Source organism: Festucalex cinctus, chromosome 16 (assembly GCF_051991245.1).
Source record: "Festucalex cinctus isolate MCC-2025b chromosome 16, RoL_Fcin_1.0, whole genome shotgun sequence".
Classification (NCBI taxonomy): Eukaryota; Metazoa; Chordata; class Actinopteri; order Syngnathiformes; family Syngnathidae; genus Festucalex; species Festucalex cinctus.
In genome coordinates this window covers 24,636,371-24,652,813 of record NC_135426.1, presented here as the reverse complement: position 1 = coordinate 24,652,813, position 16,443 = coordinate 24,636,371, and the positions used below count along the sequence as shown (strand labels likewise).

The following is a 16,443-nucleotide window of genomic DNA, read 5'->3' as shown; positions in this document are numbered from 1 at the left end:
AATGTGTGACAGGAGGAATCGACAGGTTACGCTTTGGAAGTGGGACAAGATTGACAGTGGAGGCCTGTAAGTTTAAAAAAACAATTTAACGAAGATACTTAATAGTTAGTAGTTTTGTTTTTAGTTGAAAGCTGAAACAGGAGCTTAGCTGGTGCATAGTTTTTGTGCATGAGCCACACATTGTGTGAATTCGAATTCGATCATATTGAGGTTTGGACGTGGAACCAGATTGAGGGTAGAAGCTGGTGAGTGCAAACATGGCAACGTTCATTTGGCTGTTCAATTTCATACGTTGTTGAAATTTTGCTATCTCGATGTTTTGCTTGTGCAACATTTCAGAACACGAGTGAAACATGTTCCAAATGTGACATCAACTCGCGTGTGTTTGTGTGAAGCCTCCATCTTCTTTCGAACAAATTTCATTTGAAAGCTATTTTAGCATAATAGAAATTTTATTTTACTTTTTTTGGCTCACAGTTTGTCCAATTGTTACCCTGCTTTAATGTGCTCGATTTTGATTCAGGGGAGGAATTTGAGCCATCCTTCTACAAACTTGAGGCGAGCAACCGGGCGGCGTGTCTCGCCACCGGCTTCAGCCGACGCAACGCCACGGAGAAGGCGGGAAAGGGACGCGTGTTCGAGGGGTCTCGTGCCGGGCGAATTTCAGACGACTCGCTTTACAACCAGGTGGCGTTGCTAACAGACGCACATAACGACACGTGCGAGGAAGGTGAGGAGCGTCGGGCAAGGCCTCGAGTTAACTAAAAATGGAGTCGCCGTCTCATGCCACTTCCTGTTTTGCCACCATAGGTGACAGTGGACCAGGGCGGTGCCAGGACACGTTGGCGCCAGGTTGGTATTGAACTTGCGAGAGGCGAAGTTTTGTCACGCTGAGTTTCAATGTGAATGTCGTTGACAGACGAGAAAGTGAATCTCCTCTCCATCACTGTCCTCGTTCTCCGCATTGTCTTCGCCAAGACGCTCGCCATCAACTGTGTGATGACACTGGGCCTGTGGTTTGGCGCACCTTGAGTAGCCAGCGCCTGTACCAAGATGGCCGAATGGAGGCAGAATCGCCGCAGTTTGTTTGTATACAAAATCAATCATTAAATCAATTTAAACCAAAACTATTACATTTTGTTGTTTTTTTTTTTTTTTTTGTCACGGTGATGAAGAAGATTCCATCAAGCTACTCAATACTATGACATAAAACTTACGGAAGGATTTCTGAACATTTATTCACGCTGAAAGAAGAAAGTGAAGATATCAACGCACCACAAATATAAACGTGTTCTCTTTGGATGTCGCAAAAGCGTGACAGTGGAGGCCGGTAAGTTTTACATCCTACAACTTCTAAACATTTTTGGGAGTTAATGTCAACAAAGACATTAATTAATCAGCTCAATTCATGTCAAGCTTTATCACATGTCAATGTGGGCGTGTGTCTTATATTGGCTTTCTCTTCACTGCTCTTTCCACAGGAAGTGGTCGCCATGGCACCTGCGTCACAGATCGCAGCAAGTTATGGTTTCTGTTTCCGACGCCTGCAGGTACAACATGTCAACGTACTGTATGGAGTTCAGGTAAAACAGGTCACACCGCGCACCGTCTTCAAATCCACTTTAATGTCAAATAATAATCCCGTTTACAAGTACTTTTAAAGCGAAATATTCTAGAAGTTGCAGTTGACGCATTCATCATTCACAGAAGGTTCCATTTCTCTTCTTTTCTCATGTAACTGAAGTAACACTAAACATCTTCCTGATTAAAGGTTGTTTATGTTGCCCATCATGTCACCATTTTTCCATGTTATGTATGCATAAAAAAATTCCAGGGAAACCACTTGAGAACAGATTTAGCATAGCTAGCTCGCTAAATGCATCCTGTGGAAGTTGTCGAAATGAGACATCGAATTAAAATTGCCGTGGATAGCAACTGATGAAATGAAGGTGCTCATTTCTTATTTAGTGGGGAAGGGGCAGATCATGCTGGATGTGTTAGCATAGCCCCACCCCCCAAAAAAAAGAAGAGATTTAGGAGGGGGTAGTTTAACCTGATATGTCCACAAATGAGTATAATGCAGTCTTTACACATATATATTTTTTTAATAATTGTCTTCAAACATATACATAACATATAATAAATTCAGAGGCAAATATAACTTTATAACTTTTACGTATTGCCATAACTTAAAAGAGCCGGATGTAAGAACTGGATTGTTCGTAATCGACACATCGCTACGTGAAAGGAAGTAGATGATGTCGTTGAGCAGCATCGTGCTCGTTTTGTGCACCCTTGCGGCAGAAGTGCATGGTTGTCAACGGCAACCGCAGAGCCGCTTCGTGGTCACACAATGGCAAAAACAAAGACGAACAAACAGGTGCTCTTTCCCTTACTTGATATGTTTTTATAATACCATATCTTAATTTAGCTTGGGCAATAAGCCACTGGTTCACACACCTGACTTGGTGATGGCATCGTGGATTCAGTTTCCAAAAGTCTTAAATGGCACTGAAACCATGAAACAAAAAACAAGGTCTTAATTTGGCATTAAAATTCATTAAATCAGTCTTTTAAAAGTCTTTCAAGATGTTAACATGATAAATAGATCGTTAATAGTCTCAAATCTCAAAATGAATTAACATCCTTCCAGCCATTTTCCTGACCGCTTATTCCTCACAAGGGTCTCAGGGGGGTGCTGGAGCCTATCTCAACTGGCTTTGGGCAGTAGGCGGGGGACACCCTGGACTGGTTGCCAGCCAATCGCAGGGCACACAACCATCCACACTCATAAGAACATAAATGAACATTCTCAAAAGTATTTTTTTATTTATTTACAAAATGACATCACACAATCACGATAGCTTAAATGAGAATAAACATTCCCTGTTCTCCTTGTCGTATACACTCAACGTTATATTGGTCATTTTCATATACATAATTTATTTGAGATAACAAAAAAAAATGTGATTGTGAACATTAGTGCAGCTAAGTAATGTAGAGACATCATATTATACTGTATGTTAATTGTGAGTCAAACAATCAAGAACATATACATAAAAAGTGCCAATATTTTCATTCTCACCCGATCATTATAAATATGTAGTATTAACCCTTCTCAAATGTTGCATTCAAGCACATCTTTGAACTCCAATGGCGTGGATCGAAAACATTGATCTAACACAGAAGCAGAATGTTGTCACGCTGAGTTGCACATTTTCTCCTGTTAGGAGGCCCCGCCCCCATTATAGCTTAAGACATGAGATGGTTGCAGGTGTTTTTGTACAGGCACGCCACTGGATGTGCCAGCGTGGGCTGCAGGGCGCAGTAGAAGACTCCCGAGTCGCTCGGCTTCACACGCTTGATGTGTAGAGGAGCTTTCTGAGCGCTGGTGTCCATACTGCAGTCAAACCTGTCCCTGTACTTGCTCTCCGTCTTGCCCTCACCAATCTTAAACTTGCTCAGGACGAACTCGGGCGCCGCGTTCCCTTCTTGTTTGTACCAGAAGATGTAGTCGTTGCCTAACGAGCTGTCATAACTGCAATCTAGAGTCACCGTTTCACCCTCCAATGCGTGGACGTCCCGTGTCGGCTGGTTCACCGTCTGGCCGCTGCTTCCTGTCAGAAGGCAATAAAAAGTGGTCAGACATCAGTTGAAAGTGGCAGTGACCTCGGATGTTGACCTCGGATGACCTTACCAAGGCTCCAGGCAGCCATCAGCACACATACAAGCGCACGACTCATGTCTGCACTTGAAGTCTGCAGGAACGCTGACTTGTAGCTGAGGAGGCGGGACCGTCACTTCCTGTTGCAGTGACATCACGCATGCACATTGTAAGTCATATGTTATTGTGAGAAGAAGTCGCAGTAGCGCACTGTGACTTTTCTCTCTCGTATAAACGTCATATATGTCTTGTCTGCATCTTATTATTGGTAATAATGACTGATATGCAGTGTTGGTGGGAAAAGAACGTACTCCCAGTAATCAAACTGACTATGACAAGTTACGTACTCAAATATGAGCACACGCTCTTTTGGTGATGTTACAAGACTGTGACAAAATTGTTGGTATCCCTGTGTTAATGACAGAAGAAGAAGAATTGTAATATTAAATACAAAAAACACCTTGAAAATTAACCAATGAAAATCAGACATTGTTTTTCAATTGTGATAAAAAAAATTTTTTTTTAAAAAGCATTGTAAATGGGCCTGTTTGTAGCCTGTCTGTCTATATATATATTTTTGTATTTGCTTTTATTTTGCTTCGTTTTAATCTGTCTGCACCTCAGTTGGTACTACAAATGAGAAGCTGCTTTAAATTCCCATACGTGGATAAATGAATAAACATAATGAAAGATTATGTTTCATTTTATCAGGCTACAATCTTGCTTTCTTTAAAGCCAATTTTTATGGTGAAATTTTGTATTTGCTCATTCTTGTGACTGCTTTTCACGTGGGAGATTCAAACAAGTTGGTTCTTTTTTATTTTAACTTTTTTATGACATTTGTTTTACTGGACAATTCCCCGACATGTACCTTTTATCAATTAGTATTCTTTGGGTTCATTGTTGCGTTTGTCTATACGGTAATAATTGAAATTTTGTAAGGACATTTTATAATTTTTCAATCTTGTGACTGATCTGCTTTTGGGACTGGGAGATTGAAACAAATTGATTCTTTTTTTTTTTTATTTAACTTTATATGACACTTGACAATTTCCTGACATTAACTTAATCAATTAGTATGTCTTCGTGTATTGTGTGTGTGTGTGTGTGTTGTTTTTTTTACTGAAATATTCATTACTTGTGTTTTGCTAGCAAACTTTAACGTCCCGGCGGTACCCGATGGTATGGAGATTAGAACTGCTGATTCGCTCAGAGGGGTTTAAATTCATGTCAATCAAAATCTGGAACAGTTGATTGGTCGACAACGACAGGTGGGCTGTTCACGTTGAGCTTTTTTTTTTTCTTTTTTCTTTTTTTCTTCTTCATCCGTTGAGGTTTCGTGAAAATATTCCCAAAGTGTTGCCGATTGGAGTTGGAATTCTTTTCAGAATCTAATAAAATACATCGAATTAACTGGCAGAACACAAAGCTGGTAAGTATTTACGGTGGTCTTTACAAATATCATGTAGAAACCAGTAACAAAAGGGAGCCGTTAGCATGAAGGCTAACGTTACTGAATTCAACTGCCACATCTTGATTGTGCCGTTGTCATCGGTGTAGCCGACATTTTGGTGGCTGGCGGACACCATGATTTTTTTTTTATTACTTAAATTACTCAAGATAGTAATTGTTTATACTTTTAATGTGTAAATTGCTAGTCGTTTACCAAAATTAATTCTGTGTTCTGTAAATTAGCGTATGTATGTAACAGAGCGGCTATAATCCACAAAATGGCGCACATTTTAGTGGCTCCGAAATATAATGACGACACATAGATTAATTATTAGCGTATTAATAATTGACCTGCCATGAAAGTTTAACACGTCAAAACTTTGGTGTGTCACATCACATACTGTGTAAGTAGTCACTAGGGCCATGTTCCAAAAGCAAAGTAAAAGTAAGTAAATAAAAATGAGTCTAGATGCGTGAATTAAACACTTGCTGGGTGGGGGCTCACAAAACAGCAATAGTGGTCCCCAACATTTTTTGCACTCCATACCTGTTTTACTTCTAGCAATATTTTGACAGATCCAAAGACTCAATCAGAAACTAATTACATATACAGCTCACCGTTACATTGATTGTAGTAGTTGCATACATGTTGTTGAAAATCCTGCACATGTTCCTCTCCAATGAGCGGTACAATTGGAAAAATGGTCCACAGGAACATCTGCAGTGTGTTACACATTATTACACATTATGTAATAATAAGCTCACTAAACAGCACTCACCTTCTACAGTGCTGATGATTAGTAACCAAGTTGTCAGCAACATGTTGAATGATTTCTTTCAAATCGGCTTCTTTACTCATATGTTGCCATGTGTAGAACTATTTGTGTGTACAATTTCTGTGTGTCAGTCAAGGGGATAGTCTTCATGAATTCTATTGAATTTTGTTGTCCTTTTTCATGTTTATGTTTTGTGTTTGTAAGGAATTGGCCCCGGTGTGTGCTTTTCTATGACAAAATATAAAGTCCTGTTTTCCAGACTGACCAAGAGTTGTCAGGACACATGGAAGCATCCTCCGAGGCAGTCAGTCCTATGAAGGGCACAGAAGAGTTCATGAAGTCAATGTCCATCCAGATGGCTTTGGTAGCACTCATGGACAAGACAGGATATGATATTCTGCAGGAGAATGGACAGAGGACGTTTGGTGGACCGCCACCAAGTGAGTGTAAATGGCAAACAGATGTTCTTGAGCTCCTTGTATGGTATATCCATTGAAAAGTTGACAGGAATTGACTGTCTCTACTTGCAGACTGGGAGGGGCCGGTGCCACACATTGACTGTGAGGTGTTTGTGGGAAGCATTCCCAGAGACATGTTTGAAGATGAGCTTGTCCCTCTGTTTGAGACAGCTGGAACCATCTACGAGCTGAGGCTGATGATGGATTTTAACGGAGACAACCGTGGCTACGCCTTTGTCAAGTACACCAATCGGTAACATTGACTATGGAACTTGATATCATGACGCAGCTCTCTTGCCTGTGGAGAAGTGATGATGATGATGATTGTGTTCCAGGGAGAATGCCCAAATAGCGATCCAAATGCTCAACGACCAGGAGGTTCGTCCAGGGATGTATATTGCCGTGTGTGCCGCTCAGAATAATTGCCGCCTCTTTATCGGCGGCATTCCCAAAGACAAGAGTAAGAAGGAGATCATGGAGGAGGTTATGAAGGTACCCGCACAAGGATGTCTTTGTGCATTAGAGCTGAACGTTTAATCCAATTCAAATCATCTTTGTAATGTAGGATGCAATTTTCAAATCACAATTGCTGCAATTTTTGGAAGAAAACCCCTGCTTTATTTTCTAGGCTTTATTATATATATATTTTTTTAGATGTGAGCGACAATCATCGTCATCAATATTATCGTCAACTTGGCTTTCACGGTGTCCAGTTTTACATTATCGAGTTTTAATACTATCTCCAAATTGGAGAAAAAACGGCTCAATTGATTGGCTGCAAAGTAGGAGGATGTGATGAAAGTTCTCATTTGGTGAATCAGTGTGCATAGACGGCAGAGGAGGAAGCGATAACGTCTTCATTCTGCAAATCAGCGGGCGGGATTCGGTCACGTGACTCAGCGGCGCCAGCCACGAAAAAGTGCTTACAAGTGAGAACATGGAATCGAAGTCTCGTTTTAGTGGCGAATTTAATAGAAACTTAGCAAGACTGAAGTCCACATCCCTACCCTGGAAATGATTTGGGGTTGACAAGACCAAAATTACATCATAACGTGTGTCGGAAAACGCTCGCCGTGAAAAGCAGTTCTGCTCCACCACGGACCATATGGAGGATTATGTGGCTTTGCGACTCAACACGTATGAGTACCGCTAAAGAAAAGATAAGTAAAGCTGCCGAACACAATCAGAAAACCTTCACTGCATTGAGCTAATTCACACTGTCATGATTGACAAAGCAAGTAAATGCTGGCGATGCCTCACGAACGCCGCTGTTATGCAAGCGGGTAAAATTTGACCCAATGTTCCATATTTGCTTAATATCCAGTTTGTACATGCTTGTACACAGCATCATAGCTACATTGGCGACTATATCATGTGTATAATGTGCAGGACAACTTTGGAAATTGCGTGTCAAAAGGTAGCGGCTGCATTTGTTGTCATTACAAATATATGCAGGATGCTGGCTCTCACAGTATATTCGTTCCATAATCATCAAATCACAATATATTTAAAAAAAAAATTTAAAAAAAAATCACCCATTCTGACTGCGATAGTTGTTGTGATTTCTGTATTATTTGGCCGTGGTGTACCAATATTTACTGCAGATTAAAATGTGACGATGATGATTTTACATTTACAAGATTTTTTTTTGTGTAAAATATCAAAATATTTTTTTGAAAAAATATCGATTTTTATTTATTTATTTTTTTTTTTGCCCATATCGCTCACCCCTAATTAGCATAGATTATAAGCAATCAATTGCATGTTAAATCTCAATTGCCATATTGAGGGAGAGAATGCATTTAGATTATTTTTCAAATTCATTCAGCCCTACTGTGACTGCAGCATGTCTCATGAACCTCACGTTGACCTCCTAGGTGACGAAGGGCCTTGTGAATGTCACCGTGAGTTCAAGCACCTCAGATGCTGGCCAAAATCGAGGCTTCGCCTTTTTGGAGTACGAGACACACAAGGCAGCGGCATTTGCCCGCAAAGAATTAATTGCTAGTAAGTTTTCCACTCAGGAAGCGTCACCGGTTAATGCCAGATCATTTTTAGAGTAATCCCAGAATTTTCCTAAGCAAAAACAAGAATCCGATGTAGGCTCTAGGACTGAGGAAGGTTGCAGATCTCTCGCTTTGATGGTGAACACACATTCATGATTGGACCACCAGGTGGAGACCTGAGCTGTGAAAAAATCTGAATTCTGTTCAAGTCAATGGATATAAACTAATAATTACATTTTGTGTACATAAAACCCTTACAATAATATTTGCATGAAATTTATGTTGTAAATAGGCTAACATATTGTAAAAAAAAACCCAAACAAACCCAAACTTCAATACACTGTTAAAATACACTAATTTTACATCATGTAGAATTTCAATTCTACTTCCTGAATTTCGAGTTTGAAATGCAATTCTGCTTCCTGTTTGCCACCTCAATTCAAATTCAAGAATAGAATTGAAATTTAAGGGTCATTCACAATTCTGTTCTGAATTCCGTGCAGCCCTGACGGTGACGGCATACAGCAGAAATACACTCAACCACTTCACGAACAACAACTGCATCAAAGTGCTGCAGTGCTAATGATGAAGATGCGATAAGTTGCTGAGCTCATTCAACATTTACTTGTGAGGTTTCTGACTATCTTCTTCTTACCACAGCAAGGAACTTATGGGGCCGTATGCATTGGGTGAACTGGGCCAAGCCGGACAAACAGGCGAAAGGAGCAAACATGCAAAACATCAGAGTTGCCCATGTAAGTGCAGTATTGATGAATTGCGTGGCTGATATCTCAACAATTTTATTGATCAGGAAATGTCACAGAGCAGGTAGGAGGGGCGCCCAATCAGTGACGTGCAGTGATTAGATTAAACCATTCCACGTGAATTGAGCTGTTTAGTACGTAAAATGGCCACTCAAAATAATTTTCCTGCCATCGCTTTGGCGCCCCTTCTGCCGCGACGCCGCATACTTCGCATCCCCCCTTTTTGCGCCGCTCGCATTTATGGACATCAGCCAGCCCTTGTTCGTATCTGCGAATGTTTGTAACGAGGCGACCATCTGTATTGTGACAACACGAAAGCAGTCTATCACAAGAAAGTCTGTGCTATAAAGTAGAGCGTATTGATCGCAATAAAACATGAGCAACATCTCCAAGCATTCTTCTATTGTGAAAGTCTGGTGTCCTTTTTCAGGTACTGAACCTCTCGCCGAGCACCACAGAGGAAACACTGCAGCGCGAGTGCGAGCGCTACAAAGCAAATGTGGTGGTGCGAGTGAAGAAGTTCACCAACCACGCCTTTCTTTACTTCGCCTGCCACAAGGAAGCCGTCGCTGTCACCAACATCATGAATGGCGCTACAATCGATGGGAGCGTGGTGACTGTGGGCCTAGTTAAGTACACCAGGGGTCGGAGGTGGAAGAGATCCAGCAGTATCGGCTACCAGGGAAGAAAGAGAGGAGGAAGAGACAAGGAGAGGGTTTTCCCTCACCATGGAGCCCTGAATGAGTGTTCCGCTCTGGGATCCTTCAACCAGCATTTCAACTCAGGTCTCCACTGTGCTGTCGGAGAAGGTAAATGATCAGACGACTTGAGAACCAAGTCGCTGGGTAATGTTTTGTTTCAGCAGTGTCGTTCCGTTTGCATTCAGGAAAAGCCGACAGGCAAATGTTCCCAATCTTGCGCAATACGCCGCTGCAGCAAACCAGCCTGCAGATGGTCCCATTTAGTCAGATCAACACTGCTGTCAGCCTGCTGGACTTGTATTGCTGTGCGCACAGCTTGCCACTGCCACATTACCAGCTCTTCTCTGTGCGGTCTCAGGATGGGACCCTGCTGCTGGTCTTCAAGGTGATGACACATGCTCGCTATGCTTTGAATGGCATCAGATGGCTCTTGGTGTATATGTCACTTTGTTATTATTTTGCTTTAGTTCCAACACAAACAAGAAAAGAGTGTGACGGTGTACTTCGAATTTTTACTGCATGGAGAGGAAATGAAGGGAAACTTACATTGTTTCCAAACTCAGATACTGACTCAGACAGAAACCAGAGTTTCTGTGTTGCACTCCAGCCCTATAGATGGCCGTAATGGCCTCCTAGAGTATATTACACTGTTGATGATAAATTCACTTGAATTAATGTTGAGTAACCATGCTGCTCTGTGTGACTCTTGTGTTTGTGTGCTTGTGTAGGTGGTGATGCTGTTGACACAAAAGGTCTTCATGCCAGACAAGTTGTGTGTGCAGCTTGATGATGCTAAAGAGCTCGCTGCACAAAACGTACTGTGGAGTCTTGGTAAGACACACGCACACACAAAGGCCCAACTATTGGCCGTTTCTGAAAGAGTGGTTCCAAACCTTTACTTAACCACAGGGCATATCTTTTACTTTTTAAATGGATTATGGACCACCGGCAAAGAAAAATGACTTAATCGTGATTTTGTCTCATTTACTCACAAATGTGAGTAACTTTTTTTAATTGGATTACAAAACCAGATTGTTACCAGATTATTATTCTGGTGTATGAATGGCAACAGGTGGATGCACTGGTTTATTGTACCTTCTGCTATCGAGTTGAAGGACATTTAATCGTTCTGCCTGTCGCTACTTTTTGAATCACTTAGTACATGAGAGTAAAGCAATAGTTCATTCATTCATGAAGTGTCTTCCCCACCACCAGGTATAACATTCAATGAGTGATTCCGTCACCGATGCGGTCTGATGGCATGGCACCAGTTCTGACCTTATGCTAAAGGTGTCACTTCCTTCCTGTGTTGGCCCAGCCTCCCATACATTTACTCCCAGGTAGTTTTTGTTTTGCCCTTCAGGCATCTTCGAAGGAGGTCCAGTTGAAAGATTGAGTTCCATAGGAAAACATGTTCCACGCTCTTGTTTTTCTTGTTGTGTTTAGTGAAATATTCAATAAAAGACGGGGGAAAAGTAGATATCTAGAGTCTTATTTGTTAATAGGTCTCAAAACACAGTGCAATGCAGTCAAACATAAGGAGCCTATTCATAAACAGTGTAGGGGGAATTTTGTGCTTAAATCGTGCATGTGAACATTTGGTGCACAAATCTGTGATTGATCAAATATGTTCTTGAATTTGTTATTACGCTTCAAAACAAATTTAGAACCTACTCAGATCATACAGACGTGCAAGTCATGCTGTTGAAAAAGACTAATATCAAATTGGCATCTCAAACCAAAATCATGATCCGTTTGCTCCTGTGAGGCCACGCCCCCAATACAGCTCATGATATGAGAAATGAGATGTTGCAGGTGTTTTTGTACGGGCACGCCACTGGATGTGCCAGCGTGGGCCGCAGGGCGCAGTAGAAGACTCCCGAGTCGCTCGGCTTCACACGCTTGATGTGTAGAGGAGCTTTCTGAGCGCTGGTGTCCATACTGCAGTCAAACCTGTCCCTGTACTTTTCCACTGTCTGGCCCACATCAAGCATTAATTTGCTCAGGACGAACTCGGGCGCTGCGTTCCCTTCTTGTTTGTACCAGAAGATGTAGTCGTTGCCTAACGAGCTGTCATAACTGCAATCTAGCGTCACCGTTTCACCCTCCAATGCGTGGACGTCCCGTGTCGGCTGGTTCACCGTCTGGCCGCTGCTTCCTGTCAGAAGGCAATAAAAAGTGGTCAGACATCAGTTGAAAGTGGCAGTGACCTCAATGTTGACCTCGGATGACCTTACCAAGGCTCCAGGCAGCCATCAGCACACATACAAGCGCACGACTCATGTCTGCACTTGAAGTCTGCAGGAACGCTGACTTGTAGCTGAGGAGGCGGGACCGTCACTTCCTGTTGCAGTGACATCACGCATGCACATTGTACTGGAGGTGAGGACTCGTCTGAATAGTCAGACATTTTGTTTACAGCCATTTTTAGGTATTTATTTAATAGATGTTTATGTATGACTTTGGCAGTGAATGGGGTGCAACATGTAAGTAGGAAGAAAGCACAAATCCATTTAATTATCACCTCTGACCTCTTCAAGCCAGGGGATGCATAAGTATTCAAATGGCGTCATCTAGTGGTGGAACTAATGAAGGACATCCTTTATCGCCTATTAACTGGTGTTCACCACTCTTGCTTACTCAGATTCCTGCAATTATATTCAAATAGATTTTCGTATTCATTTTTACTTTTTTGTGTGTTTATGTGTACTGTATTATTTGTTACTTTCTATTTTAATTAGGGGCCTAACAATTTTGTTTTATCAATTTTATTGGTGGTTGCCAAGTCGATCTCATGGACGATATTAGTTCAGTAATTGAGGCTTATGAAATTGTTCAAACTGAATAAATCCATGTTTTTTCACAGTGTTTGGTGCCTTTCGACCTTTGGATTAGTGATTCAACCTGGAAGCATTTGGGCAAAGTTTATAAATAAATTAAAAAAAAAAAAAATATGATCATTTTAAAAGCAAATTTACACAGTGTATAAATTATAGCACATCAACAGTTGTGTTGTGTCTGCTCTACTCTTTCTGTTGTTGATAAATAAATCTTAAATAAGTTACGTAAAATTTGGCAAAACTTCAGTTTTTCTTTTCCCCCCATAAGTTGAACAAAAATGACGCATTCATTTCCAAGGCGCCACCGTTAATGTCGGAACCTGTACCATTTGAAAAACATGTCATTATCAACATTATTACTGACATAAACTGTATTTGTAAGCCATTCCTTTGCTCTTACTGCCACCTGGTGACATGAAGTTAGCTGTGAGTGTTTTTTGTTTTTGTTTTTTTAGCGTCATCTCATCAGTTGAAGAAAATAAGAGGTCAGTGATGGTGGGCGTGGCCAATATGTGTGTTGTTGCATGGATGCTGCTGTGGGCTATAAGACTGTTTTTGGGGGGTGGGACAAGCGTGATGGTGGGAAACAGGATCTTTATTTACACTGTAGCTTGTAGTTTCCATCACTCGTATTGACGTCATTGTCTGAACATTTAACTTGTCTCTCTCTCCACTTGATTCTTCTTCTTGGATTTGCGCATCTTCCTGATAATGCCTCAGTGACATGGAAACACGCCGAGTGTGTTGAGGAAAATGTACCCATCTTTTTTTTTTTTTTTTTTGATGCAACAAATGGAGCCAGCATGCTTCATGACATCACTGGTAAATGGAAACACGCAGCTGGAACTACAAGTTAACTGGTACACTGACCAAATGATGACAATATGGTGTTATTTTTTGTGTGTAGGAGCATAAATGATAAATGGGATTTTGCGTCTTTTGCGCTTTTCCATCTTCAAGGCACTCACTGCGCTTTAACACTCCTCAGCATCAGGAGCAACTGGTGAGTTTGAGTTCCGCATTTTGCTCAAGGAAACTTCAGCAGGAGTCAGGGTTAAACCCACAACCTTCAGGCTGGCAATCTGCAATTCCACAACCTGAGGCATTCCAGATTTGCATTGTTTTCTTCTTGAAGCTTCTCTCGAGGTTTTTGTTGAGGAAACAACTGACGTGTGTCATCAAGCACAAGGATGCTTTTTGGAAGCGGAACCCGAGTGACTGTGGAAGCTTGTAAGTTCTTTTTACAACGTAAACACTGGAACCAAACTGCACCACTATGTCTTAAAAAAAAAAAAAAAAATGGGATGGAAAAGATACATTCTCGCTGTCCGTTTATTGGAGTTAACTTTATGCAGGCACCGTTTTGATATTCATGTGTGAGGTTCTTGTTACGGAAACAACTAATGTGTGACAACCAACAGGTTACTTTTTGGAAGAGGGACCAAATTGACAGTGGAGGCCTGTAAGTGCGAAAAAAAAAAAAAATTAGAAAGAAGATACGAAGTTGTTTTGTTTCAATTAAAAGCTGAAACAAACTTTCGTCACAAACATGCTATGAAAAATTATCAAAAACATTTTCACGCTGCAAACAACATGATTTCATTTATGTGTGATGTGCAGATTTGTGTTCAAATACCTCCTGAGGTTTTTGTTAAGCAAACAACTAATGTGTGACAAGCTCAAACAACCGTTTACACTTTGGAAGTGGGACCAGATTGACAGTGGAGGACTGTAAGTGGAAGAAAAAATGTATTTTAAAGATACTAAGTGGTTTCGTTTGAATTAAAAGCTGAAATAGAATCTTACGGAAAAAAAAAAAAGCTTAAAAACATTCTCACTGTAAACAACATGATTTATTTCATGTGTGATGTTCAATTTCTTGTTCAAACACCTCATGAGGTTCTTGTTATGGAAACAACTAATGTGTGGCAGGATCATTCAACAGTTTACGCTTTGGAAGTGGGACCAAATTGACAGTGGAGGACTGTAAGTGGAAAAAAAAACATTTTAAAGAAGATACAAAGTTTTGTATGAATTATCAGCTGAAACAAAAGCTTAGCTGGTGAACAGTTTTTGTGTATGAGTCACACATTGTGTGTCTTCATCGAACTCATTGAGGTTTGGACACGGAACCAAATTGAGTGTCGAAGCGGGTGAGTGGAAACGTGACAAAGTCCATTTGGTGGTTCAATTTAATGGATTATTAATTGGAATAACATGAACATTTGACGTAACATTTGACTTTGTATGATCGTATTTGTTGTAAAGACAAAAAGGTTCTGAACAGGTTTTTGTGAGAGTTCTTGCAGTTGTTTTGTACTGTTACCTTGGCTTTTCACTCAATCGCTGTTGTTGTTGTTGTTCAGGGGAGGAATTTAAACCGTCCTTCTACAAAATGGAGGCGAGCAGCCTGACGGCGTGTCTCGCCACCGGCTTCAGCCGACACAACGCCACGGAGGAGGCGGGAAAGGGACGCGTGTTCGAGGGGTCTCGTGCCGGGCGAATTTCGGACGACTCGCTTTACAACCAGGTGGCGTTGCTAACAGACGCACATAACGACACGTGCGAGGAAGGTGAGGAGCGTCGGGCAAGGCCTCGAGTTAACTAAAATGGCGTCACCTGTCTCACGTCACTTCCTGTTTTGCCACCACAGTTGACAGTGGACCAGGGCGGTGCCAGGACACGTTGGCGCCAGGTTGGTATTGAACTTGCGAGAGGCGCAGTTTTGTCACGCTGAGTTTCAATGTGAATGTCGTTGACAGACGAGGAGGTGAACGTCGTCTCCCTCGCCGTCCTCGTCCTCCGTGTTGTCTTCGCCAAGACGCTCGCCATCAACTGTGTCATGACACTGGGCTTGTGTTTTGGTGCGACCAGCGTGCAGTAACCAGTGTGATAGAACTTGTCGGTTTTCTACATGAGCTATAAAATGTGTCATTAAAAACAACAACCAAAAATAACACATCAATAAAAGTTCTGTAAAAGATTGTTACTTCATTATTGTACTGACGATGAAAAGAGGCCATCAAGATTATACACAGTGACTAGTTATAAGTCATGAATACAATATGGAGATGACATTAAATGACATACCGGTGAAAAACAAACCATTTTTTGCAAGCTTATTGGTATTTTCTATTGAGACTGTGACCATAAGTTAAAAATGACTTGGGCTGTTCGGCTTCTGAAATGTTCATTATAAATGGGAGTGTGTTTGTGTTGTTTCTTTGCTGCTCTTTCCACAGGAAGCGGTCGCCATGACACCTGCGTCACAGCTCGATGACAGCAGTTATGGTTTCTATGTCAAAAGCTTTACTGGGACAGGATGTAAGCTTGTGTGTAGGAAATGGAGGTCAGGTATAACGGGTAACATATTGCTCTCCAAAGTCCTCCCTCCACTTGATCTCAACAGAAGTTGTGATCGAGGTTGCAAGAGAATGTCGCTTGTTTTGTGCACCTTCGCCTCAGGGCAGGAAGTGAATTGACGTGACTGAGTTGCAGCCGCAGGGCCGCTTCGGGGTCACGCCCACGCTCTCTTTCCCAGATGGGGGACTCGAGACGCGAGTTGCCATTTTTTTAGGACATCAGACTTGATTGCCAAAACTTGACTTGATATTTGGCATCGAGCTCAACTTGACTGAACCACGTTACTTGAGTCATCTTGTTGACAGATGAAAACATTTTGAACACAGTTTGCCTTTTTAGGGAGGAAATAAAGAAAGAAATTAAAAGGGAGGGTTCCGGACCGGAAATAAACTGTTGTGCAAAATCACGTCCCGCCTCTT

At 41.5% G+C, this 16,443-nt stretch overlaps 2 protein-coding genes and 2 gene segments (V, D, J or C); 2 read left to right on the top strand and 2 right to left on the bottom strand.

The window, feature by feature from the left end:
- The window catches only part of LOC144004083 (uncharacterized), a 30,387-nt gene extending 29,257 nt beyond the window's left edge, over positions 1 to 1,130 (top strand). For 3 of the 5 annotated variants that reach the window (XR_013279198.1, XR_013279197.1, XR_013279199.1), the window contains one exon: positions 524 to 665. Coding sequence is in view for 2 of the 5 variants with exons in the window: in XM_077501021.1 (XP_077357147.1) it covers positions 524 to 730; positions 811 to 852; positions 920 to 1,032 (362 nt within the window). In the remaining 3 variants the exon portion in view is untranslated. Of the gene's footprint in view, positions 1 to 523; positions 731 to 810; positions 853 to 919 lie in introns of those variants that run through there. The other 2 variants (XM_077501021.1, XM_077501020.1) reach the window with 1 other exon arrangement.
- A 1,688-nt stretch (positions 1,131 to 2,818) lies between these two features.
- LOC144004088 (T cell receptor alpha variable 38-1-like) lies at positions 2,819 to 3,743 on the bottom strand. The segment is given in 2 exon segments: positions 2,819 to 3,617; positions 3,698 to 3,743. Coding segments are annotated over 2 exon segments (411 nt in total).
- On the top strand, positions 3,581 to 16,430 carry LOC144004074 (putative RNA-binding protein 46). Of its 5 annotated transcripts, XM_077500999.1 has the most exons (13): positions 3,581 to 3,833; positions 4,817 to 4,935; positions 6,152 to 6,332; positions 6,423 to 6,603; positions 6,686 to 6,842; positions 8,228 to 8,357; positions 9,017 to 9,111; positions 9,551 to 9,929; positions 10,007 to 10,206; positions 10,550 to 10,652; positions 15,028 to 15,234; positions 15,315 to 15,356; positions 15,424 to 16,430. In XM_077500999.1, the coding sequence occupies exons 3-13, from the start codon at positions 6,176 to 6,178 to the stop codon at positions 15,543 to 15,545; spliced, it is 1,773 nt and encodes a 590-aa protein (XP_077357125.1). In that variant the 5' UTR covers positions 3,581 to 3,833; positions 4,817 to 4,935; positions 6,152 to 6,175; the 3' UTR covers positions 15,546 to 16,430. The 5 variants fall into 5 exon arrangements, with proteins under 5 accessions (XP_077357125.1, XP_077357126.1, XP_077357123.1 ...); XM_077501000.1 differs by lacking the exon at positions 3,581 to 3,833 and having other exon boundaries at positions 4,778 to 4,935; XM_077500997.1 differs by lacking the exons at positions 3,581 to 3,833; positions 4,817 to 4,935 and adding an exon at positions 4,955 to 5,096.
- Positions 10,834 to 12,649, bottom strand: LOC144004086 (T cell receptor alpha variable 20-like). The segment is given in 2 exon segments: positions 10,834 to 11,979; positions 12,059 to 12,649. Coding segments are annotated over 2 exon segments (417 nt in total).
- Positions 16,431 to 16,443: the final 13 nt, after the last annotated feature.

Coding starts and splice junctions, on each gene's coding strand:
- LOC144004074 (XM_077500999.1), top strand. CDS start 6,176: ATGGAAGCATCCTCCGAGGCAGTCAGTCCTATGAAGGGCACAGAAGAG. Junction 9,930..10,006: donor CCACTGTGCTGTCGGAGAAG/GTAAATGATCAG, acceptor GTTTGCATTCAG/GAAAAGCCGACAGGCAAATG. Junction 10,207..10,549: donor CCCTGCTGCTGGTCTTCAAG/GTGATGACACAT, acceptor GTGCTTGTGTAG/GTGGTGATGCTGTTGACACA.